The 26501-nt window shown below is 41.8% G+C and overlaps 1 protein-coding gene across 19 annotated transcripts in view; it reads left to right on the top strand.

Moving 5' to 3' along the window:
• The window catches only part of LOC125457292 (transcription factor 4-like), a 610802-nt gene that overhangs the window by 308563 nt on the left and 275738 nt on the right, over positions 1-26501 (top strand). For 18 of the 19 annotated variants that reach the window (XM_048541370.2, XM_048541332.2, XM_048541341.2 and 15 more), the window contains one exon: positions 10009-10047. In XM_048541370.2, the coding sequence (XP_048397327.1) occupies positions 10009-10047 (39 nt within the window). Of the gene's footprint in view, positions 1-7559; positions 7832-10008; positions 10048-26501 lie in introns of those variants that run through there. The other variant, XM_048541455.2, reaches the window with a different exon arrangement.

Here is a 26501-nt window from a genome sequence, read left to right on the forward strand (position 1 = left end):
CATTCCTTACAAATGTCAATTCATAACCATCTCTTAAAAACAGAGAATTAGCCTACTTCCCTTGACATTCAAAAGGATTGTCATTGTTGAATCCCTCAATCGCAACATCTTAGGAGTTGCCTTTGACCAAGAGCCTGAAAAGGAATTTGAGCCGATATTTTCTGCAGCATTTAACTTGCTGAAATCCTTTTCTTTTAATTCAGTTGTGGCATGACCACCATGTACAAGCCACAAATCAGGAGCATGATGGAACCATCCTAGCCTATCTGGATGGGAGCAGTTCCAACAGCGTGAGAGAAACATGATGCCCTCTGGACAACTCAACTTACTTGATTTGCATACCATTCACCACCTTAAAACTCATTCCTTCCATCATTGGCATACTATGATTGCAGTGTGTACCACCTTCAAGATGCACTGCAGCAAGGTTGTCAGCACCGCCTGAATTCGTGATGTCTGGACGTTGTAAAGAAAGCAGCAGGAGCTCGGGAGAACTGTCAGTTCTCTGCCAAGTCACACAACATCCTGCCAGAGTGATATTCCCTTCCTCTGTTGTCGCAGGGTCATAATGCTGGAACTCTCCTCTGTCCAAAAAGTTTTGTCAGTTCTGGCAATAACTAGTTGTCTTGTCAGTGATACGCACGCATGGAGAAGAATAATGAAGCTATATTTTCTGTTTCGCTGCACTGTTATTCTGGTCATCACACTTTAGGAAGTGTATAATGATCTTTGAAAAGGTGCAGAGGAGATTAAACAGAATGGTTTTGGGATTGATGATTTTTGACAACTAGGTTAGGTTGCAGAAGCTGGTGGTATTCTCTTTTGAACAGAATAGATAGAGGTGAAATGTGATGGATTGTGACATGTTTTCAGAAATTAGACAAGGAAAACGTGTACCCGTTTGCTGAGGGTATGAGGACAAGGGGGTATGACTTATTTTGAGAAAGAAATGCAACAGGAATATGAGTAATGCTTTTGCGTCTGGTGAATGTTAATGACCTGGAACTCAGTGGTTATGATCCTGATTGAAATTCATAAAATGTATAAACATAAGTAGACCGTTTGATCCATTGAACTTACTCTGCTATTCAATGAGATTGAGGCTGATATGACAAACCTCAGCTCCATGTTTTCCTGTAATTCTGGAATCTGATTAAGAATCTGTCTATCTTACTTCATGACCCAACCTCTATTGGCCTCTGCAGGAAAGAATTCCACAGACTCAGTACTCTCTGAGAGAAGAGATTTCCCTCCTCTGTGATCTAACTGGGTAATCCCTGACCCTGAGATTAGTCCCTCTGATCTCATGAGGGAAGCAACAGTTCTGTATCTACCCAGTTGTACTCCCTAAGAATCTCGCATGTTCTGAACTCCAGCTTACTCAATTTACCCTCATAAGCCAGTCCCTCTGTATCCAGACAATTAATGATTTCAAAGGAAATTGGGTGGATACTTGAGTTAAATCCATGGCACTATGGTGATATTGTGGGGAAATGAAACAGATTGAATTGTTCTGCAGAAAGTCAGCATCAGTTCATTAGATTGAATGGTCTCCAGCTGGAGCTCTGTCAGGCCAATCCACATTTCACCCACCAATCCAGGAACTTCACATCAGTTCCTGAAGGAGGTCTGATAGTGTAAAGCCCTTTATGCCACTGTTGTGCCTTCCCTAGAACTGAAGGTGAGGGATGGCATGATTGGTAGCATAGGTGTTGCCTGGGAAGGGCTCGAAGCCACCCTTCTTCCCATGCTATCAGTGCCAATGCCCCCACCCCTCCAGAATAAACACTTCTTAGTGCCAGAACCCTGGATCAGACATGTCGTCCAGGACGGGAGCCAACAGTACTTGCTGGGCACCGTTTAGATGATGCTGGAAAGACCAGTGGTCCCCAGTTAGCTCTAAGAGCTGTCTCTAAATTGCAGGAGGCATCATGGGTGTCATTTGGCTCATTAATCAACTTCGTTGTCATCTTGTGGCTAGGAATCCCACATGGGCCCCTTCTACTGTCTAACTTTCACCGGGAAGTTTTACTCAGCCTCCCCTGTGATTAAGTTGGCCTGGCTGTCAGGTCACCTGTCACAAAGGCTGTGTTAAATCCAGGCCTATTTCACACCCCACGTGGCAAGCAGGAAAATTAAAAAAAACCTCCAAAAAGAGATATAGAACGAGAATAGAAAGAGAATGAATGCTTGAAAAAGAGGCGGATTTTTTTTTAATCTTTCAACTTCACCAAACTCACTGATACAATTTTGGTGGAACCTAATTAGATCTGTCACAATGAAGTGGCCTCGGACACTGATGGGTCAAACTGAAAACTCCACAAATACATCTGAGCAGAAGGGGGTTAAACATTTCGTTCAGATTTGTTGATTTTCCTTTTTATTTCTCAGCTGAATCTTCCGCAACAGCCAGCGCTTGTAGTTAAGTAATCAACTTGTTCGTATGTGATTTGGAGAGAGAACAGAAAATAATCTCCCGACTTTTAGCTTCTTCCTTTTTTTCTTGAACGCAAAAATAATCTGGGTGTTATTAGCTTGACAAAATTTACTATGAGTTAATATTTTTGGATCCACTCTTTTTTTAAAAAGTAGCATTTTCTATATTGTAAAGCAGTGCATGTTGAAAAGAGCAGATGGTGAGCAATATAAACTAAATTTTACAGTTTTAAAGGGAGATGCAGAACTGGCAGGGACTTGGGGTGGGGTGTAGTTTGCATATGCACATCTTTGAAGATGGCAGGACAAATTGATAAGGCTGTTAGAATTGTTGGCTTTATGAAAATAATTGAGATTAATCTTCAGTTAAGCATAACTAGAGTATTGTAGAGAATTATGGATACAAGACTTTATGATGGATGCCAAGGTCTTAGAGAGGGTGCAATGAAGATTTGCTTGATTGTGCCAACATTGTTAACAGATTACAAAAGCTTTTATTGTTCTTAGAACAAAATTTAAGGGAATATTTCTTAGTGTGTAGCAAATTATGAACAATTTTGATAGCGTAAACAAGGAGAAACTGCTACCTAATAAGGTTGAAATGAGAAGACATAGATTTAAGTCTGTTGGAAAAAATATTTTGGGGTAAATGAGAAGACGGTTATGCTAATCTGAAATGCGCTGTCTGAAAAACATGGAAGAAGTAAATTCCTTATCTTACAAACGGAAATTAGATAAATGTTTCAAAAGGGAAAATTCACAGAGCATTGAGGTGCAAGTAAGGCCATAGGACCAATGGAATAACCATGAATTACAAAGCATGATGCATTGAAAGACCCCCTTCTATGTTTTACAAATGTAACTCTGATCCTACTGCCTTTTATTTTGATTTTAAATAGTACTCTCAGGAAATTTCATGAAGTTGTGAACCAAAGCATTATAAAACTGTGCAGTACAATTTAAAGAAACTCGCAGTGCATATGTGACTTTATTTATGGAGAAGCTACAAAAACCACAAATTTAGATCTTTCAGATTTACTTGGCATAGAAGCTGGCAGACAGAAAATTTATTGCCGTTCCATTGTGTCGGAAATGTCTTTGGAATGTAAGCATGAGTGTTGAGGATAGATAGCTTGCGCTGTGTGTGAGTCAGCCGTGCCTCTGACCCTTGCTGTAAGGCTTTCAGTTCCTGCAGCAGCTTGTTTCTGTATATCCTGTTTCTGGAGGTCAAGGCAAGGGTCGTTGGTTTTGGGGAGCGGATTGCTGACAATATCCTGCCTGCTGCAGGTGGTTCGTGCAAATAAACTGGTGTTTAGACTTCTGGCCAATGACTGAGAGGGAGGATATGCAGGCCAGCTTGCCTTTCAGCATTTTTCCAGCTACTCTGACTAAAGATATAGATGTTTTATTATAAATTTCATGTTAAAATTTTGTGACGTAATGGGAAGTCAAGATAGAGACTTGATAACAGTTTGATTTAATGTCCCAATTTCAACTTAGCTTTTTGCCAAATGAATGTCTTTTCTCATTCAATTCAGTGTTCTTCCTTCCCTTCTGTGGATACCATTCCTAATAAATGCTTCAGAATTGCTCCTTAATTTCCACCCTCCTTTGATAACATTTTCAGTCTTCAAGTTTGCACAGAACACCTCACTGAGAATGTGAGTACAATGTGGTGAGCTTTAAGGATTGGTGCATAGTTTCCAATTCTCAGATCTGGATAACACTTAGATCCTGCTGTGAGAGGCCTATAATCGCACGATTCTGCTTTCAAATCTCTATAGCTGTCTCATTGTTGACAGACCTTTAGTGTTGGGCAGCTCCTGGCATCTTCCTGACCTGAGTAGTTACTGGGAAAGATTAGATAGGCAGAAGGCGAGTGGTCAGGGGAACTTGGAGGCCCAGGGGAAGTACTCTGCTGCTTCTAGCACATGCTGCTCGCAGCACTGTGAGGGCATTTGTACATCAAAGTTGGCCTCCGTTCGTTTCAGCTGTTGGGTTTCCTGACCCCTGGAAGAACAGGCTGACCAGCTGCAAAGTTGGTCAAATCTGAGACTGCCAGCTTCATTAACCAATCTAAATTTCTACATCCACCTCCTAGGAATGGGCTGATTGCATGCATCTTCCTCACTTCTGGAAGCTCTGCATGTGGATGGTTTAGACTTTTAAAACAGCTATATATGATCTACGCCCCAACACATTTTTGTGTGCTGGAATTCCAAGAAGCTGTCTGTTCTGGGGAATTATCAGCACCAAAATTTTCTCGTTTCACGCTAGAAACCTTCAAGATTATTTGATATAACATAAGGAAGAAGAGAATACAAACCAGAACTCAACATGCACTCAGTTTGCATCATAAAAATAAATGTCCGTCAACTAGACTTTGAAATTGAATTACATGCTGGGCTTTATTTGGGAACATGTGAATGTTTGGTACAGTGGAAAGAAATTAATTTTATGTGCCTAATTTACTAGTTGTTTTCTGTGGTTTCATCCATAGTTTTCCAAGTTTAATATGAAAAGTGCATGCTTTGTTTTTCTTCAGATGAAAGTATTCGACTTAGTAATTAAAAACCCCAACTGTAAAGATTGTTTCAACTTGTTTTCATATTGGCATGCTTGAACAATCTTGATTATATAAATCTCTGACCAATATTGTCAATTTGTTAGGGGGTGATGATCTCTCATTTATTAAGGGAAAAAACCTTATAATCTCTTTGGCTATATGCCGCTCATTAAAATAAAAGCAACTCCTTTATATGTTGAACTGTCTTTATAAACTGTAGGTTTTAACCCCCACACCCCACCACCAACCCCTCTGCAACTGCTATCATATTGTCAACATTTGTATAGTGATACATATGTGTAGATGTACTAACCATGATTATAGAGACGGAATTCAGTCTTTAATTAAAACAATCAATCATGTTACAGTTTTGAACAGTTCGTGTATTTGAATTTTCTAAAGTAGTTAATAAAACTGAGGATAATACGAGTATTCCTGCTACCTCAAAACATTTATTTTCCTTTTCTAAAGAGCTCTATGCATGAAAGGTGAATTTATAATTGATTGCAAAACAGCACTATACAAACTCTCTAACCTCTGCTAGTGGTGTTAAAATCTATATGTTCACAGCAGACTAGCAATACTTTATAAATTGGGCTTTGCACTAAAGGACCTGAAGTGATGGTATCTTCTGGGGATGTAAGAAACAGAACAGAGATCTTGTGTCTTTAGCCAAATCATTAATAAACATGGAAAGCGTGGAGAGTTGTATATCCAAGTTTGCAAGTATATCCAAGTTTGCAAGCAGTATACAAGTATATCTAAGTTAGACAGCCCCGTATGTTGTGTGGATGGAAACAGGGATATTGTCAGACTAAGTTTGTCACACTCAAGAGGCTAAACACCATCCAGGACAAAGCAACCTGCTTGATTGACACCACATCCACAAGCTTCCACTCCCTCTACCACCACCAGTCAGCAGCAGTGTGTATCATCTACAAGATGCACTGCGAAATTCCACCAATTCCTGAGGCAGGTCACCAGTCCAGAAGGAGAAGGGCAACAGACACATGAGAACACCATCACCAGCAAGTTCTGTTCCTTCACCGTTCTTCAGTCAAAATCCTGGAACTTCCGTCCTAACAGATTCTGTGTATACCTCAACCAAATGAACTATGGTGGCTCAAGAAGGCAGATGGCTATCAAAGGCAGCTAGGAATAGACTATAAATGCTGGCCTGGCCAATGAACCTACGTGTGATGTTTGTATTCTCGAAAGGAAATACAATCTTGGTAATCAAAATCTGGCATGGGGTCAGTATAAAATCTCCTTTGGATCTGGGAAGGCAAAATCTGAATATCTTCTTAATTTTAAACATCTAGTATATATGGAAGATTGATCTAAATTTCCATGAAAATAAATCATCAAAACCTAGTCTGCAGTCTCAAACCTAGTATAAATATAGGAGTAGGTAATTTAGCCCTTTGAATCTACTTTGCCATTCGATATGATCATTCAACTCCATACTTCGTTTCTGTTTTCTCCCTGTACCTTTTTGATCCCTTTTAGCCCTAAGAACTCTATCTTACTCTGTCTTGAAAATGTTCAAAATTTTGGCTTGAAACAAGCCTTCAGGGGCAATGAATTACACAGGCTCTCTACTCTTCAATGAAGAAAATTATCCAAAATAGAAATTAGGGAAACAATAAATTGATTAGGGGTAGTAATGTTTGGTGATGCAGTGTAAATTCACTCAGTTGATTCTATCACTTAAAGGATGGAATTATTAGGAATGAATTCACAAATCAGGCTTTTATTCCCTTGTGTTTAGAGGTGTTAAAATTGATAAAGGAGTTCAAAAGCATAAGTACAAGGAAAGCATTTCCTCTGATGTAGAAATACAGACCAAGAGAATTAGTGCTATATCACTTGGGAGTAAATTGTGCAGAGCAAACTATGACCCCAAAAATGTGAGAGTGTTGGATAAAATTTGAGATTTTTAAAAGAAAGATCCATAGATTTTTATTAGGCCAGAGTGCCAAAGAATATGGAGTAAAGGCAGCTAAATAGATTCAAGGCTAGCTGAGTGACAGAACAAGTTAAGGGGCTGAATGGACTTACTCCTGTTTCTACGTTCTTTCAACATCAGGAGGAAAGAGCTAGTTACATGAAATTACTGCCTGTAATGGGCTGGACATTACAAATATGCTTCTGTTACATTACCCGTCCATTACACAGTGCAGTTTATATTGGTGCAAAGCTAACAGCAATAATTATGTAGTTTAGTAGCCTTTTTAGTCGACTGCATAACAACAAGATGTCAGTTATGAAGGGTTCCAACCACAGGAGTACACTACATTGTAATGCTTTTAAATAAGGATTCAGTGATCACAGCGATAGAGCATCGCAGAAGTTATTTTATTATGGCAGTCTTTCAGATTATTTCAGTGAAATCGTAACTTCCCCAAAAGCTAACATTTTCATAAAAGGGAAGTGAGAAGACTTTTTAAGTATGCACCATGCCTGGTTGTGATTTGTTTGTAATGACACCGTGATTTATAATATAAACTGCACGCCTGTTTCACAGTGAAGCAGAAGGAAGTTTACAGTTTAATGTCGATTTAACGTTTATCTTGGTGGAACTTTGAGATATTAAGCTGTTGCAGACGGGGAACAGCATTTTTGCACCAAGGAAAACTTGGTTTCTTTTTTATAAAGCAGCAAGACTTTTAAAAAAAAACTCTTACTGAGAAACAAAGTTGAAGTGCCTGCAAGGACATTTTCAAGGTCAAAAAGGAGAGGACAGAAGATGCAGTAAATCAAACATTTTTCAAGTGGCACAAAGCTTAGGCTTTAAAATATTGCAGCAAGAGAAGTAAACTGAGGCAGGTAAGGAGTTCACGATACTGGGGAAGAGTTATTTAAAGTAGAAGATAATAAAATGAGACTTGAATTAACATGGCAGAGATGCATGATTTAAAAGCTTCCATGTATGTAGATCATTATCTGACTTCTGCTTTGTCTTAAAATATTATATGTGATTGTGGGTGTGAATTTTTGTAAACTGCTGAGGATATTCTGTGCTCTGAGTTAAATTGTTGGCATATAACTTGGCATCATTTCAGACTATTATATTTATCGATGTGTTTCTTGATATTTTTACTTTCGTAATTAAAAATGAAATATGGTGGTAATGGAGGTCAATTTTGTATAACTTTTACTCCTTTCTCAATTTGTTACTTTGTTTGGCCATTAGTGGTATCTGATTTTTTTAATATAGTTATTTTTGTTGGGGAGTCCTGATTTCAGTTTTCTTCCTCTGTTCGTATGATATTTGGAGTGAGACAACAGGAGAATGAAAGAGAATTTAAAGGTAGAGAAAAGTCAAATTGATATGAGATCTAAAAATCAACTCTATCAAATAATAGGAGTGCCATTCTTTTAAGAAAATGTGTACATTTTTAAAGGCAGAATTAATCTGTTTTTTTTCTGTATTATTTTTGATCCACTCTGTTTCCATGCCATGGAACCTGGCATTGCGATTTTAGAATTGTGCATGATCGTGGTGTGCGCAGAACATATTTGCTTTTTGTTTTCGTCTGTGAAATCAATTGTATTTATTCTTTTGGGAGACCTCTTGCTGATGGCTGAAAAATATCTTGAGAATGGCCTCTCAATCCTCGCGAGATTTTTTTTCCTCTGGCCACCAGCTTGTAGGTTCCCATCAAATTTGAGTTTGTTTTATGCAAAATCAAACTGACAGCAAAATTGCTGACTACAATCTCTGTCTAAAATTAAATACTGTTAGACATCTACTGTAAACCCAACTAAGTTCCAACTGCCAAATCTTATGATTGTCCAGAGAAAAATCAACAATTTTCATGTAGTGAGGAGAAGAGGGATTTCATGTTGATTCACTGTGTTAACTTTATCTTGGAGCCACCATTTTCATTTTATTTAAGGCTAGGCATAACATGTAATATTCCTTTATGTAGTCTCCAGATCTCCAACATATTTGCTCCACTCAGAACACACAGGATTTCGCACAAGTGATTATATTTTGATAGAATAACATGTGTTTTTAGAAACGGACACCTAGTTCTCCAATATCATGAACCAATTTTGTATATGTAAATAAATGGCCTCATGCCTCATTGATATAGAGTTGTCAGCTGTGGTCAAAACAAGGCAAATGGTCTGTTTTCAGGCCACCCAACAGTGCTTGAAGAACCATTCAAACTCCCCATCTCCAACTCTTCTTGTGATCTTCCTTTGCTACCCATCACCCTGATTAGCTGCCTCCTCTCATTGTCTCACCTGTAGTCTTACCCATCACTCACCTCTGGATTAGCCACCTCCAATTAGACCTGGTTTTGAATTATTTCCATAACTTTCTCTCTTTCTAGCCCATACCAACTCCTTTTGTCACCCAACAACCCCCACCCCAATTTAGCCTTTCTCCTTTTTATCTCCCACGTGCCTCTCTGGTCCTGGATCCTCCCCTTGACCCATTCCTTCCCTTACTTCTGCAACCTGTTTGTTCCTGTCCCTATTGATCCTGTCCTGATATGCTCTTCCTTTGACTCCCTTTTCCTGATTTCTCCCTTCAGATTAACTCTCCTCTCTCAATCACCCTCTTTCAGCTAGTGCTTACCAGCAGTTGCCCTCTCAGTTTTCCATAGTAAAATATAATATCATCAACAAATGATCTTAAGGTATGTGTACTGAAGATGTGTCAGGTGTAGAAGATATAGACAAAGTGTTTATGGTGTTATGTCTTGATTCTGCTACCCACAAACAGAAGCTGGAGAGAGAAAAATATTTTACTGCTGGCTTTAATATTAACGATTGCTATTTTGATCCATTATTAATTATTAGATTCAGGTGAATTTAAATTAGCCTGAGGGCTATGAATTCAGAATTCCTGTCCATATTCATCCATGGCCACTATCCTGCTCGTTGCATGCCATGTGGCATAATTAATTTTATTCATACTGGGCTTCTGTTTCTAGTTATTGAAGTGAGGTGCAGTTAAACAAATCTCTTTTTTCCCCACTTTTTTCCAGCTCCATTTGACTGCCATGAGAAGAGGAATGCGTTCAAAGGTAAGTCCTGTCAAAATTAATTATAGTACACTCAAAGTACTGCGTTCATTTTTGTTTGCCGCAGCAGCCAGATTTTAACTTGTTTGTTTCCTCCCTCTACCTTCTGCAAATGGCTTAGTCTCTCAAATGGGTGGAGGCTACAATTGAAACTCCAATTCTGGCTGCAGGACCCAATGAAGACCAGATGTAGTGAAGTCTGTTCGTGTTCTTTGTGTGTAAAATAGACTCTCTAAGACCCACAGTCCTGAAAAATCTGAGCAATGATTTCTGATCAACTGGTTTAGCTGATGTCATTTGTGACGATGTTTTGGGATAGAATGCTTGGTCACAGTGATCTTTGGCTAGAGAAGGAGAAAACCAGTAACAAGCTTTCCTCTTGATCACTACACACTTCTTAGGGGAGGTGGGAAAAGAAATATGTTTGCTAGGTCATGTCGTAGTCCTTTGACGAGAATTATTACACACAATTATTACCCATGCTAACAACTGTTTACTGTGTTGGATATTGAAAGCCATATGGAGCTACACCTTACCATAGGCCAGTGCTGTTAGCAAAGGAGACAGCAAGAAAGGAAATAAAGAGCTGTGACTGAAAACTGAGAGTTAAATGGCAGTCTTCCAACTAGTGAGAGAATATCCAGGATAGCTTTTCACCTGAATTGGAAATTGAGCAAACCTTTAAAAGATTTCTGAAAGGCTACACGTGGCTGCTCACCATTGAGCGATAATTTGTGTTTGAATAATTGTATCTGAGACTCACTCTTGTGATTTATCGATCTACTGGGCAGTAAAATTAGAAAGTACAGGATAGAATAAAAATATAACTCATCAATAGTTCTACCATATCCAGCCTGAATGTGTTTTATTTTCATTATTTAGAAAAAAGTCCACCTTTAGTGTGTATTGCAGAATGTCTGACATTGATTTCTAAATGCCACAGATGCACTTTGATATTGCATGACTGACAACTTTGAAATCACTCCCCGCAATTCTTCCCAGGGTCATTATTTCCTCTTTATACAATGGGCCAATGTTTTACGTAGGTTTAGAGACTAACAGGCCAAAGTTACAGTCTGTTTGATGACTGAGTTTTTGATTTGGGAAACTATGGTTTAACTTCAAGGTGAAACCTTCTGTGTTTCCATTTCGATTTTCAGTAGAGAGATTGGATAGTCTTCAGAAATCCAAACACTTTCATACCCATCCAACTGCATATAGCTGCAGAAAAAGACTCAATATATTCTTTGAGATACTGTAGCAACATTTTAATGCCTTAATCATTTATATTATTTTAAATAACTTTAGTTTGTGCTGCTGAACAAGTGTGCATGTAATTGATGAATGAGGACAGGTTAACTCGGCAATGACGCACTTAGTAAGATGGCGATGCGAGAAGCCATGTGAAGGGGCGCAGTACCAGAAAACAAAAGCATATCAGTAAACAAGTGCAAACCAGCAGCTTTGGATATTTGAACAAAATTTGAGGACTAGAATATAAATGCAAAAGCAAACTCCAATTTTAATGGTAGATTATAGAGGGACATGATTTCTGAAAAGCCTGTTCAACATTGGCATTTACGTTATGACAAAATTGAAGACAAATGATCTGTATTACTTGTTATTTATTTTGACATCAGAGAAACGTGCTCGGAGGAAGTGGGGGGAGGCTGGTACAATTACATCATTTAAAAGTCATCTGGATTTGTTCATAAATAGGAAGGGTTGAGAGGGATATGGGGCCAAATGCTGGCAAATGGGACATGATTAATTTAGGATATCTGGTCGGCATGGACAAGTTGGCCTGAAGGGTCTGTTTCCATGCTGTTTATCTCTGCGAATCAATACATGAATAAGTGATTCCCTTTATAAATAAATATTAAATTCATGTATGAGTACTGTGTCTGTACAATTCTCTACACATGTGCATGCATTTCGATAGTATCTGCAGGTATAAGCACCATGCCTTTAATTCCTGATTCTGACTCAATATACATATTCAAAAGCACTTGCATTTATATAGAGATAATGGGAACTGCAGATGCTGGAGACTCCAAGATAACAAAGTGTGGAGCTGGATGAACACAGCAGGCCAAGCAGCATCTCAGGAGCACAAAAGCTGACGTTTCGAGTCTAGACCCTACAATCCGACCCCACCACCCAAGACATTTTTCCATCCCCACCCTTGTCTGCCTTCCGGAGAGACCACTCTCTCCATGACTCCCTTGTTCACTCCACACTCCACTCCAACCCCACCACAACTGGCACCTTCCCCTGCAATCGCAGGAAGTGCTACACTTGCCCCCACACCACCTCCCTCACCCTCATTCCAGGCTCCAAGATGACTTTCCATATTAAGCAGATGTTCACCTGCACAACTGCCAATGCGGTATATTGTATCCATTGTACCCGGTGCGGCTTCCTCTACATTGGGGAAACCAAGTGGAAGCTTGGGGACCGCTTTGCAGAACACCTCCGCTCGGTTCACAATAAACAACTGCACCTCCCAGACGCGAACCATTTTAACTCCCCCTCCATTCTTTAGATGACATGTCCATCATGGGCCTCCTGCAGTGCCACAATGATGCCACCTGAAGGTTGCAGGAACAACAACTCATATTCCGCTTGGGAACCCTGCAGCCCAATGGTATCAATGTCGACTTCGCAAGCTTCAAAATCCCCTTCCCCCGTCGCATCCCAAAACCAGCCCAGTTTGTCCCCTCCCCCCACTGCATCCCTGTTCCTCTCTCATCCGTCCCATCCTCCCACCTCAAGCCGCACCTCCATTTCCTACCTACTCACCTCATCCCACCTCCTTGACCTGCCCGCCTTCCCTGGACTGACTTATCCCCTCCCTACCTCCCCACCTATACTCTCCTCTCCACCTATCTTTTTTTCTCTCCATCTTCGGTCCGCCTCCCCCTCTCTCCCTATTTATTCCAGTTCCCTCTCCCCATCCCCCTCTCTGATGAAGGGACTAGGCCTGAAACGTCAGCTTTTGTGCTTCTGAGATGCTGCTTGGCCTGTTGTGTTCATCCAGCTTCTCACTTTGTTATCTTGTGTTTATATAGAACTTTATGCAATCACCAATGCTTCAGAGGCGTCTATAATCAGTGAAGTTTTTTTTTGAAGTATTGTCATTGTTGTGATGTAAGTAAAGCAGCATCTAGTTTAAACTCAGAAAACTCCTGCAAATAGCAAGGTGATCAAGATTTTTTTTTGTGCTGTTGTTCGAGACATAAATGTCTGTCATCAAACGGGGGATAACTCCCCTGCTGGTCTTTCAAATATTGCCATAATTTTTTTTTAATATCTACCCAAGTAGAGAGGGCCTGAAGGGTTTAACGAAGATCTGTAGCTCGGGTTGTGGGTGAGGTTGTTGATTTGCTCGCCGAGCTGGGCTTGCTTTTGTTCAGACATTTTGTCACCACGCGAAGGCCTCCAATAAAGTGATGTTCTTCTGGTCCTCTTGGAATTTATACAGTCCAGAGGCTCACTGACGACATTACGTAGCATGGTGATGAAATGTCTGAACGAAAACAAGCCAGCTCAGCAAACAAGTCAATGGCCTCAGCTGAATGTCTCAGCCAAAAGATGACTCTGCTCTCAGCATTGCACCAAGAAACACTTGTCCAGTTTTGGGCCCCACACCTCAGGAAGGACATACTGGCCCTGGAGCGTGTCCAGCGGAGATTCACACGGATGATCCCTGGAATGGTAGGTTTAACGTACGATGAACGGCTGAGGATCCTGGGATTGTATTCATTAGAGTTTAGAAGGTTGAGGGGAGATCTAATGGAAACATACAAGATAATGCATAGCTTAGAAAGGGTGGATGCTGGGAAGTTGTCCGTTAGGCGGGGAGACTAGGACCCGTGGGTACAGCCTTAGAATTAGAGGGGGTAAATTTAGAACAGAAATGAGGAGACAATTCTTCAGCCAGAGAGTGGTGGGCTTGTGGAATTCATTGCCACAGAGTGCAGCGGAGGCCGGGACGTTAAATGTCTTCAAGGCAGAGAATGATAAATTCTTGATCTCAAAAGGAATTAAGGGGTACGGGGAGAGTGCAGGGAAGTGGAGTTGAAATGTCCATCAGCCATGATTAAATGGTGGAGTGGACTCAATGGGCTGAATGGCCTTATTTCCACTCCTATGTCTTATGGTCTAATTCTGGAGTGAAACTTGAATCCAGAATCTTGATTCAGAAGTATGTGTGCCACCGTCTAAGCTCTGCTGGTGCTTATACGTACATTATATATAGTGAATATCAGTGGCCTTAGCATGAATTGCTGCAGGGAACCACATCCAACCCTGTGCAATTCTGAGAGATGTCGCTTAGTTCCAACTGTATTTCTTGCATTGTAACCATACGAAAGTCCACTTTGTCACCTAGTCCCTGACTCCGTATGCTCCAACCTTTGTTGCTTCTCTTAAACATGGCACCTCCTGCAGGCTTTCTACAAGACAACATTGACTTTACTTCAAAGACACTTTGCTAGTTGTTAAACCATTTTGAGCTGCCTTGAGAAGATGACAGATTCCAAAGCAATGCAAGTCTTTCATCTTAGAAATTAGGAAAGTTGTGACTAGCCATTTGCTGAAGAAAGTTCAGTTGAATACCTAAAATAGCTGAGAGGAGCACTGCTTACATTCCTTGCCGAACAGAATTCAGCCCCTTTAGTAGCCAGTGGGAAGGAAAGCGCCACTGTGTGGTGAATATAGTTATAACCTCTTGTGTGGTCTAAATGTGTGGAGCTCACATGTTGCAGAGCTCTCCATACTAAATCAGTAAGAGAGAAGCGTTTTTGGATCAGATGTTGGGTTTCTCCTGGAATTGTGATCCTGGAAACCTCTGTTCGACTGCAAGCTGATCTGGAACGACACAGCACCCTTAAATACACAGTTCGTACTGTTAATGCAATCAAAAGGTGAACAGAGAGTTTTATCTATCAGGTGAAGGTTTCTCCTACAAAATGAGCATGCTCAGAAATGTTGATTGTCCATAAGCATTGACCTTTACCCTCAAACATTTACAATTGTGTCATTTGATTCTTGTCAGTCTGCATGATTTTAGTTCTCTTGCACCAGAACCTGTAAGTTGTTTGATCAATGTTTATTCTTCCTGTTATGGCAATACCTGCCTTTTTTTTAAAGTAAATGAACTGAAGAAAAGCTCTTTAATGAAACCTGGTTGGACAGGTTGTCCAGAGATAGACTGAGTGACTGTCAACTTAATTCATGCCATTGTGCCCCAATGTTTTAGTTAGGAAACAACAGGGAGACTAGGATTAGGCTGTGTTTGATAGAAAACAATTTCAAAAATTCTGAAATTGTTTCAGGATATGTCTGCCTGTTTAAACAAAAAGCCATTGGAAGGAGCTAGCAGATATTTCAACTAAAAATCTTGTCATTATTTGCTTGTTCAGTTTTAATCAACTGTCCAATATGAAGCTCAGCTACAGACAACAAGTTTCCCAAAATATAGACGTTTCACACTAAATTTTCTGACCTAAAGTGCATTGACCGTCACAATGCCATGGTTAGAGCACTTGCCCCAAAGTAACAAATGGGGGAAAAAAAATCATTGCTTTTCCACTCAGCAACCTAAAATATAAGTTCAAATGTGTTGATATTGGGCAAGAACCAAACACAGGGGGAGGGCTGTATGCGTAGTCATGAAACTGCATTATTATTCTCCATTGACAAGGCTCACACATGTAGATTGACCACTTGTTCTCTGTGGACTGATATCATTGCAAAGGTCAACTGCTTCAGGAACGAGGAGGAGGGATTTGCAATTAAAACAACAAGGGATTGTTGAAAATAAGTGTATTTCTTATGAACAATTTGTCTTTCATGAGACTTCCGTTGAAATCGGAACATTTGGTTACAAGAGCAGAAAATGCTGGAACCATTCAGCAGGTTAGGGAGCAAGAGGACACAATTCTAGCATAAGGGAATATTCGTTTCGGACTGAGATGAGGAAAAATTTCTTCGCTGAAACATTTGCGAATCTTTGAAAGTCTCTAACCCTGGAAGATTGTGCATGCACTGCAGTTGAATATATTTATGGCTGGGATATCGCTAATGGTGGCAAACTGTAGTTGAAGTCGATGATCAACAACGATCAAACATATCAAAAAACAGAGCTGGCTCAAGGTGTGATACAGCCGGCTCCTCCAATTTCTTGAGTTCTAAATATTATTGAGAAGGGGTAAAACTCCAGGTTGCTGACCTTTTCAAGGGTCTTAGTTTTGAAGTGTAAACTTCGTTTACTCTTCACAACCTGAGCTAATGAGTATTTCCAGCATTTTTTGTTTTAGATTCTGATTTCCACCATCTGCAGTATATTGCATTTTGACTAATAGATCACATAATGAAATGTTAACATAGTTCCTCACCTTGAGAATTTTACACTCCTGTTCCTGCTTAATAAGACAGGTTGGAATAAACCATTACCATCCTGATTTCTCTACCTTCCTGCATTATATGGCAAAAACTTGAAATTCCCCAAGTCAGTTGAGGCCCTGAGTCAACCGTGTCATAGCCGCTTAACACTTGCAGTGGGGTTGAGGGCATTGATGGGTAGAGAGAGGACTTTACAGACACAAGGAATGTCTCAGTGGGGTGACCCCCGAGCTTCCTGATTTTCCTCTACTTTCCTCATCAGTACCTTCCTCACTGATATCATCACGAAGTATCCAGCTCCTTCCAATGGCTTTTTGTTTAAATAGGCAGACGTATCCTGAAAGGGGGAAGGAACTGAAAGCAAGCATGTTTAGTTCAGAAATGATACCAGAAAAACTAATGAACCTAAAGACCGAGAAGCTGTCTGTACCTGATTACCTGTATCCCAGGGTCTTAAAAGAAACAATTCCCAAGATTAATGGATATATTGTTTGTAATCTTTCAAAATTCTCTTCATTTTGAAAAGATCCCAGTAGATTGTAAACCCACACATATCACGGAAGGACAGAAACAGCAAACAAGCAACTTACAGGCTGGTTAGTATAACATCTGTCATTGAGAAAATGCCAGAATTCTTTCCAAAGAATGTTGTAGCAAATTGTTTAGAAAATCATCAGGCAGAATTAATAGGATCTTGTGAAGGTGAATTTATGTTTTAAAAATTATTTAGATTTCTTTGAGGATACAGCAAACTGGATAAAGCATAATCAGTATATGTGTCCTTGGATTTTCAAAGGGCATTCACTAAGAAGCCACATAAAGGATCATCACATAGGAGAAGGACATTTTGGTTTTGGAGGAGATATATTAGTATGCAAAGATTATTAAATAACAAGAAACAAGACAGTCCAGGATACTTGAGTCTTTATCACATTATTTATCAACTATATATGACCTACATTAATGACTTAGATGAAGAAATCCATTGCAGTTTTCAAAATAGGGACAAAAGCAAATTGTGAGCAGGATACAAAGAGTTTGTAGAGCGATGTATAGGCAAAACTTTGGCAGAAGGAGTATAATGTGGGAAAATGTCTGACTGTGTCAGCAGGAAGATTAGAAAAGCGTATTTATATATGGAGGGAATGATACCCTTTAATGGTGGGGGGATGTAATGAAATCATAATAGAACTGTGCAAGGCATTGCTCAGACTGTCTAGAGTTTTATGTGCAGTGTTGGTTTTCTGTAGATTTTGCAGTTCCTTAGTTCTGCTTTTATACGAGTTATGTTTCTGGAAGTTTCAAACCGTAATTTGTGAATACTTTGAGATCATGTAGAGGAAAAGCTATTTGCATTGAAGCAAATTGGAATTAATTCCATTCTTTTTATTATTCTTCAAAATCAGACACCAAGTCATTTTCTGACTCAATGATACAGATCAGGTAGAGCTGAGTCAGGTGCAGTCACTTGGACATCAGACAGGTGATCAAGTTAAAGATTGCATTCAAGCTTTATGGAAGTGAAACGTTGAAAGTTTTTTAAAAATTTTGTTTAAATATGTCTGAGGTGACGAGGGCTGCATGGTCTATAGGTGCACAGGGCTAAAAGTTACTTTCACAAGTGGTCATTTGTAATTTGTGAGCGTAGACAAAAGGCTTTACTTGCAGGTAGCTTCATAATCAGAGCCGGGAAAGTAGATTGAGGCCAAAATCTGGTAAACTGAAGCCTTATCATATGATCGAGTAAGCTTGAGGGGCTGAATACCAATGTCTGTTCCAAACTCTTATGTTGTCGTTCTTCCCTCAAAGGAATCAAAAATCTTTTCCCATTATTCCTATCATAATTTTATCTTTAAAATTTGTGTTAGTGCACTATTCTCCAGTGAAAAAAAACAGTATTTCATTTTAATTATTATTACAGCTTCTCATTCCTGATGTCATTGTATTGAACACTCATCATACTATTAATCTCCTCTCCACAAGTAGAAACCAAAACGTGCAGATAGGATTCTTAAGCATTGATTACGCAATTAATGGTTACACTTTTTAAAAACTTTTTTCAAACCAGTTACAGACTCAGAGTTATATAGACGCTTCAGTCCAACTCCTCTGCATGAACCAGACGTTGTAATATAACCTAGTCCAGTTTACCATCATTTGACCCATATCCGTCTAAACCCTCCCTATACCTTTCCCGATACCTTTTAAATGTTGTAATTGTACCAGCCTCCTCCACTTCCTCTGGCAGCTTATTCCATACATCTGCCACCTTCTACGTGAAAAGCTTACCCCTCAGGGCTTTTCAAATCCTTCTTCTCTCACCTTACACCTATGCCCTCTGGTTTTGTACTCCCCTAACCTGGGAAAAAGGCTTTTACTATTTATCCTATCCGTTCCACTCATGATTTTATAAAGCTCTATAATTTCACTCCTCAGGCTCTGACAATCCAGGGAAAAACGCCCCAGCCTGTACCTATAGCCCAAACCCTCCAGTCTTGGTGACATCCTTGTAAATCTTTGCTGCACCCTGTAAAGTTTAACAACATCCTATAGAAGGGCAACCAGAATTGTACACAGCAGCCCAAAAGCAAAAGTTGCAACAGGACATCCTAACTCCTACATTCAAGATTATGACCAATGAAGGCAGGCGTGGAAAATGTCTTCTTCACTACTCTATCTACCTGTGACTCCAGTCAAGGAACTATGTGCCTGCACCCTTTCTGCACCTAGGCCCCTACCACGTACCATGTAAGTTCAGTCCTGGTGTGCTTTACCAATGCAAAACCTCACATTTATCTAAATTAAACTCCATCTGCCCCTCCTTAACCCTTTGGCCCGTCTGATCAAGGTCCCATTGTACTCTGAGGTAATCTTTTTCATTGTCCACGACACACCTATTTTGGTGTCATTTGCCAACTTAGCAACCATACCAACTACATTCACATCCAAATCATTCCACGTGTGAATATGACTGAAAGCAGTGGACTCTGCACTGATCCTTGTGGCACACCGCTGTTCACAGATCTCCAATCTGAAAAACATTCCTCCATCACCACCACCCTTTTTCTCCTGCCATCAGGTTAATTTTATATCCAGTTGGCTAACTCTCCTAAGTGACCTAACCTTACTACTAGTCTACCATGTTTAGTATTAAGGGATTGGACACTCTGGAGGCAGAAAGCATGTTTCTGCTGATGGGTGAGTCCAGAACGAGAGGAAACAGTTGGAAAAATAAGGGGTAGGCCATTTAGAACAGAGTTGAGGAAAAACTTCTTCACCCAGAGAGTGGTGGATACATGGAATGCTCTGCCCCAGAAGTTAGCGGAGGCCAAGTCTCTGGATACTTTCAAGAAAGAGATGGATAGAGCTCTTAAAGATAGTGGAATCCAGGGTTATGGGGATAAGGCAGGAACAGGATACTGATTGTGGATGATCAGACATGATCATAATGAATGGTGCTGGCTTGAAGGGCTGAATGGCCTATTCCTTCACCTATTGTCTATTGCCATGTGGAACCTTGTTGAGCACTTTACTGAAGTCCATATTGATGACATCTACTGGTTTTTCTTCTTCAATCTTCCTTGTCACCTCTTCAAAACACTTAATCATGTTGGTGAGGCATGATTTCTCACATAGAAAGCCATGCTGACTATCCTAATCAGTCCTTGTCTTTCCAAATATATGTAAATCCTGACTCTCAGAATCCCGTTTGACAGCTTATCCACCATTGATGTGAAGTTCACCAATCTGCAATTCCCTGACGTTTCCTTACAGACTTTCTTAAATAATAGTACCAAATTAGCACCTCCAGTTTTCTGGCACCTCACCTATGCCTATCGATGATATAAATATCTCAGCAAGATGACCAGCAATATCTTCCCTGGCTTCCCACAAAGTTCTGGGAAATACCTGATTAAGTTCCAGGGATAGTAGGAACTGCTGATGCTGGAGATTCTGAGATAACACAGTGTGAGGCTGGATGAACACAGCAATTCAAGCAGCATCAGAGGAGCAAGAAAGTTTGACGTTTCGGGTCAAGACCCTTCTTCAGAAATGCAGGAGGGGAAGGGGATTCTGAAATAAGCACAGAGACGGGGAGTGGGATAGAAGATGGATAGAGGAGACAGACAGGTCAAAGAGGCGGGGTTAGACCCAGTGAAGGTGAATGTAGATGGGGAGTTAGGGAGGGGATAGGTCAGTCCACAGAGGACGGACAGGTCAAGGAGGCAGGATGAGGTTAGTGGGTAGGAGATGGGGTTGGGGCTTGAGGTGGGGACTAGCTGGGCTGGTTTTGGGATGTTGTCGGGGAGGGGAGATTTCGAAGCTCGTGAAGTCCACATTGATACCCTTGGGCTGCAGGGTTCCCAAGCAAAATATGAGATGTTGTTCCTGCATCTTTTGGGTGGCATCATGTGGCAATGCAGGAGGCCCAGGATGGATATGTCGTCCAAGGAGTGAGGGGGAGGGGTTGAAATAGTTCGTGACTAGGAGGCGTAGTTGTTTGTTGCGAACTGAACGTAGGTGTTCGGCAAAGCGGTCCCCAGGCCTCCGTTTGGTTTCCCCAATGTAGATGAGGTCACAAGGGGAACAGCAGATACAGTATACCACATTAACAGATGTGCAGGTGAACATCTGTTTGATGTGAAAAGTCTTCTTGGGGCCTGGGATGGCGGTGAGGGAGATGGTGTGGGGGCAGGTGTAGCACTTCCGGTGGTTGCGGGGAAAAGTGCCAGGTGTGATGGGGCTGGAGGGGACTGTGGAGCGGACAAGGGAGTCACGGAGAGAGTGGTCCGTCTGGAAAGCACATAAGGATGGGGAGGTAAAAATGTCTTTGGTCGTGGGGTCAGATTGCAGAAAGCGGAAATGTCGGAGGATAATGCGTTGGATTTGGAGGTTGGTGGGGTGGTACGTGAGGATGAGAGGGTTTCCGTTTTGGCTTTATTACAGATAGGGGGTGTGACGGGGAAGGCAGTTAGAAGATGGATAAAGGAGAAGATAAGTCGAGAGGAGACATGGTCGAGGGAAATGCGGGAGGGGCAGTCAAGGGTATTTTTGATCACTGTGGAGGGGAAGTTGTGGGACTGGTCGGGTCTGTGGGACAGGAAGAAGCAGAGAGCCTTTAGACCATCTGCATGGGGAGCCCTGCTGTATAGGGACTGTATGTCCATAATAAAAATTAGGTGTTGGGTACCAACGAATTGGAAGTACTGGAAGAGGTGGAGAGTGTGGGTGGTGTCACAGACGTAGGCAGGGAGTTCGTGGACCAAGGGGGAGAAAATGGAGTCCAGATAGGTGGCGATGAGTTCGTTGGGGCAGGAGCAGGCGGAGACAATATGTTGACCAGGGCAGGCTAGGGAACGATGAGGTTGGAGGCTGTGGGTGGGAGCTCACCTGAGGTGATGAAGTTGTGGGTGGTTTGGGAGATGATGGTTTGGTGCTCAGGGTTGGGGTCATGATCCAGGTGGTGGTAGGAGGTGGTGTCGGAGAGTTGGCACCTGGCCTCAGGGATGTAGAGGCCAGTGCGCCATACTACAACTGTGTCTCGCTTGTCTGTGGGTTTGATGCTGAGGTTGGGGTTGGAGCGGAGGGCTGCACGTTCTGCGGGGGGAGAGGTTGGAGTGGGTGAGAGAGGTGGGGAGGTTGAGGCAATTGATGTCTCGATGACAATTAGAGATGAAGAGGTCGAGGGAGGGCAGGGGACTTTGGGGTGGTGTCCAGGAGGAGGGGGTGCGTTGGAGGCGGGAGAAGGGGTCAGTAGAGGGAGGGTTAGGTTCACGGTTAAAGAAATAAGTTTGGAGGCAGAGGCGGCAGAAAAATTGCTCAATGTCCAAACGAGAGATGAGGCATTCCACTCCCAAACATCCCAGATGTCTTCTTTTTTGAAGAACCACAACTTCCCCTCCACTGATTGAAAATGCCCTCGACCATGTCTCCTCTTGACTTATCTTCTCCTTTATCCATCTTCTAACTGCCTTCCCCGTCTCCCTTTTTTTTCAGAATCCCCCCCCCCTCCATTTCTGAAGAAGGGTCTCGACCCGAAAAGTCAAACTCCTCTCATGCTGCTCGACCTGCTGTGTTCATCTAGCTTCACACCATGTTATCTGAGTTCCAGGGATTTGTCTCCCTTTATTTTAAGGCCTCCAGCTCCTCCTCTTCTGTAATAAGGATACTTTTCAAGGTATCACTATTTATTTTGCTAGTTCTCTAGCTCCCATTTCCTTCTCCACAGTAAATAGTGACACCAAATTCTCATTTAATACCTTACCCTGTAGTTCTACACACAGATGCCCTTGTTGACCTTTAAGATCCCTCTTCTCTCCCTAGTTACTGTTTTGCCCCTTACAGTGTATTTATAGAATCTCTTTGGATTCTCCTTAATTCTTTTTGCCGAAGCTACCTCATGTCCCCCTGATTTCCCCCTTAAGTATGTTCCTACTGTCTTGCACTCCTTTAGGGATTCACTTGATCCCAGCTTTCTCTACCTGATGATAAATGCCTCCTTTTTTCTTGACCAGAGCCTCAGTTTCTCTAGTCTTCCAGCATTCCCTACACCTACCACCCTTGCCCTTCACACTGTAGGAATATACCGTCTCTGAACTCTTGATTTATCTGATTTTTCAAGGCCTCCCACTTTTCTAACCATCCCTTCACCTACAAACAGCCTTCCCCAGTTGCTGCTTGACATTGACCGGTGTGTCTGAAATGGGCTCCAGGGTGTCTCCAATGCGCTCTGGAGTCATGGTTACAAGCCTCTGCTGCCACCACTATAGTGACCCCACGTCTGAGCTGGAGCTGTGGGCCCTGGGGATGCGTGGGATCCAACCTTCCTGTTCCCTGTCTGATTGTTCTTCCGATGCTGCCACCGGTCATTGGTCATTGGGGTCCTCTGCTGTCTCTTTGGCTGACGCTTCAGCTCCTCCAGGTGCCCGGGCCTGGCTGTGGACCTGGAGCCTCGGCTCAGCCTATGGTTTCAGGCCAGGGGAGTCAACCCCGGACCTGCTCCCCATGGGACCCTATGATGGGATGGAGCCATGTCCACCTCGCTGGGTTACTGCCACTGCCTTTCCTAATCCACCCACCACAGTCCAGGCTTTAAAGACAAGGAGAAGAGCAAAAGTAGAAAGAATAAAAGGAAAACATTGAGAAAGCAAACAGACTGGAGCCGACAAGCCCTGGGATCAGCCTTGCTACTCTGCTGCCATCTTTGACATTTATTGTCTATTCCCATTGCCCTTGACAAGGTGGAATTGAGCCGCCTACTTGAACCGCTGCAGTCCATGCGCTGGGAATTAGCCCACAATAGTATTTGGGGAGCAACTTCTGAGATTTTGATCCAGCAACAGTGAAGAAATGTGATGCATTTCAAATTCGGGATGGTGAGTGGTTTTGGAGGGGAATTTGCAGGTGGTGGTGTTACCATGTCTGTGCTGCCCTTTTGTTCTGGATGGAAGTGGCCATGGATTTGGAAGATGCCATCAAAGGATCTTTGTGATGAATTTATCTATCTTATAGATAATACACATGACTATAACTGTATGTCAGTGGTGCGGTAACTGAATATTTTTTGGATGTTGTGCTGATCAAGTGAGCTGCTCCCTGAGCGTTGTTGGGGCTGTATTCATCCAGACAAGTGGGGAGTATTCCATCCAATGCCCAACTTGTGCCTTGCAGATGGTGGACAGGCTTTGAGGAGTCCAGCGATGAGTTACTTAGTGTTCCTCGCCTCTGACCTGCTATAGTAGTCACCGTATTTATATGGCTAGTCTTGTCCAGTTTCTGGTCAGTGGTAACCCCACAGGATTTGCTAGTGGGGAATTCATAATGGTAATACCATTGAATGTCAGAAAGTAATGGTTAGATGGTCTGTTACTGGAGATGGTCATTGCCTGGCATTTGCTGTGGTCTAACTTGGGAAAAGTGCATCTAGTTTTCGGCCCTTCACAAGTTTGGTAACACTGTGGCATTTGATCCCCAGTATAAATACTTTAATAGCTATGCTTATGAAATTTGCAGGGTTTTGATGTATGTTGATTCAGGGTTGTTTGACAGATGTTTATAAAATAACCAAGGCCCAAAATTGTCTGCATTCTACAAATTATTTAAATTTGTTATATACGGTAGACCAAGGGTTATGTTTTGAAAATACACAGTGTTGCGATCTCCAGTAACATTTAGAAACAAATTTGGACCCCTAGCTTAAAGAATGACATATCAAGAATTCCTGTTTTAAGACATCTACAGTAACAGCTTACAAAAAACATCATTGACTAAACACTGCCTTGGCAGGCAACTTAAACTGTGAGCCATCGATTCTCCATTTTTCCTTTGGCATGAATGAAGAAGCACACTTCACTGGCTTGAGTTTCACTGGTCCTAAAGTACACTCCCAATTCTCTCAGAATTAGGCGAACGTGATTCCTCACTTCTAAGCATTTACTTCTGATCTTTGTCCCTTGATAACCCTGGTAACTTATACCCCCAAGATTGTCCTTCGTGGTGAGACCAATAATGGAAATCTTCTCTCCAGAACATGCTACACAAATCTTCCAGCCTTGTGTTAATTCCTCACAAATTTGTCTTTTTTAATTGACTGTTATCTTCCTTCCTCAGTCTAATCTGGTGGACCGTAGAGATCAGTAGCCTTCTTTCTCAGGTTCTGACAGACTGATCTGTCTGTCCTATTTCGTTGGAAATCCTGCATTCCAACCTTGCAAGTTCCATCTGCACCCTTTCCATCAAATTGGGAAAACAGGGCGTTGCATCCCGAGGCTGAATTCTACTGGGGAAGGCATATATTCTCTGCCCAGGCAGACATGTTCCTCAGTGGCAGAAGACCTAGCCCTCAAGTCGGTTAAGTAGGATCTCTGGTAGCTCCAGACCACAGGCTGATGCTGGACCTACGATAATACCCTGGAGATCAAGGTTTTGTTTTTATTCATTCATGAGATTTGTTGCCCAGTGGGTCATTAAGGGTCCCCCACTTTGCTCTGGGCCTGGAGTCACATGTTGACCATGATGTCAGATGTCAAGTGTCAGATTTCCTTCTGTTAAGGATGTTCGTGAACCAGATGCCGTTTTACTACCATCAGCAGTTACACGGTCATCGTTAGTTTAGCCTTTCAATACAGAATTTTGTTGAGTTCAAATTTCGTCATTGATCATGGTCTGATTTGAAACCATTTCCCCAGAACATTATCATGGGTTTAAAGTTTGGCAAAGATCTGTAGCTCAGAATGTGGATGAGATTGTTGATTTGCTCACCAAGCTGGGCTTGTTCTTGTTCAGATATTTCATCACCATGCTAGGTGACATCATCAGTGAGGCCTCCAATGAAGCAATGTTATTCTACTCTGCTTGGAATTTATACTGTCTGGTCCATTATGGTGAGTAGTGTCATTTCTGGTTTTGATCTGTATGGGTTTATATACACTGATGTTGTCACCTAGCATGGTGACAAAATGTCTGAACGAGAACAAGCCAGCTCACCAAGCAAGTCTACAACCTCATTACCCTGGGTTTCTGCATTGCTAGTCGAGTGACAATATGAGAAGCTGCCGCCTCCCCATGGATACCCAATGCAGCTAAATCCCAGGATTTTTCAGAGGAAGTGATTGGGTATCAGGGAAGATGGTGGGAGGGGTGTCCCCAGAGCGCACAAGATAACTCCCTAATTATGTCCTGGTGAAGGGTAATACCCGAAACGTTGACTGCTCCTTTCTTCCAGATACTGCCTGGCCAGCTGTGTTCTTCCAGCCTCCTGTTTGTCTACCTTGGACTCTAGCACCTGTAGGTTTTTGTCTCTACCTACTTATGTTAACCAGTGTATTAAGACAATGGAGGCAGATTAAGGGCTTTACGCTTTGATAACCTGCTACTTCAGGCCCTCAAAATCTAAGAATGGGAAAAGTCATGGGGACCACACCCACCCATTGGATTATAGGTAGCCACCTAGAGGTTGATGAGAAAGTAGTAGGCTAGCCACTCTATGCTTCATTGTGCCTACCCTATGAATACTTGACAGGAAGCCCAGATGGTGACAATGCTTGGCT

The sequence above is a fragment of the Stegostoma tigrinum genome, chromosome 1 (genome assembly GCF_030684315.1).
Source record: "Stegostoma tigrinum isolate sSteTig4 chromosome 1, sSteTig4.hap1, whole genome shotgun sequence".
In the NCBI taxonomy this organism is placed as follows: Eukaryota; Metazoa; Chordata; class Chondrichthyes; order Orectolobiformes; family Stegostomatidae; genus Stegostoma; species Stegostoma tigrinum.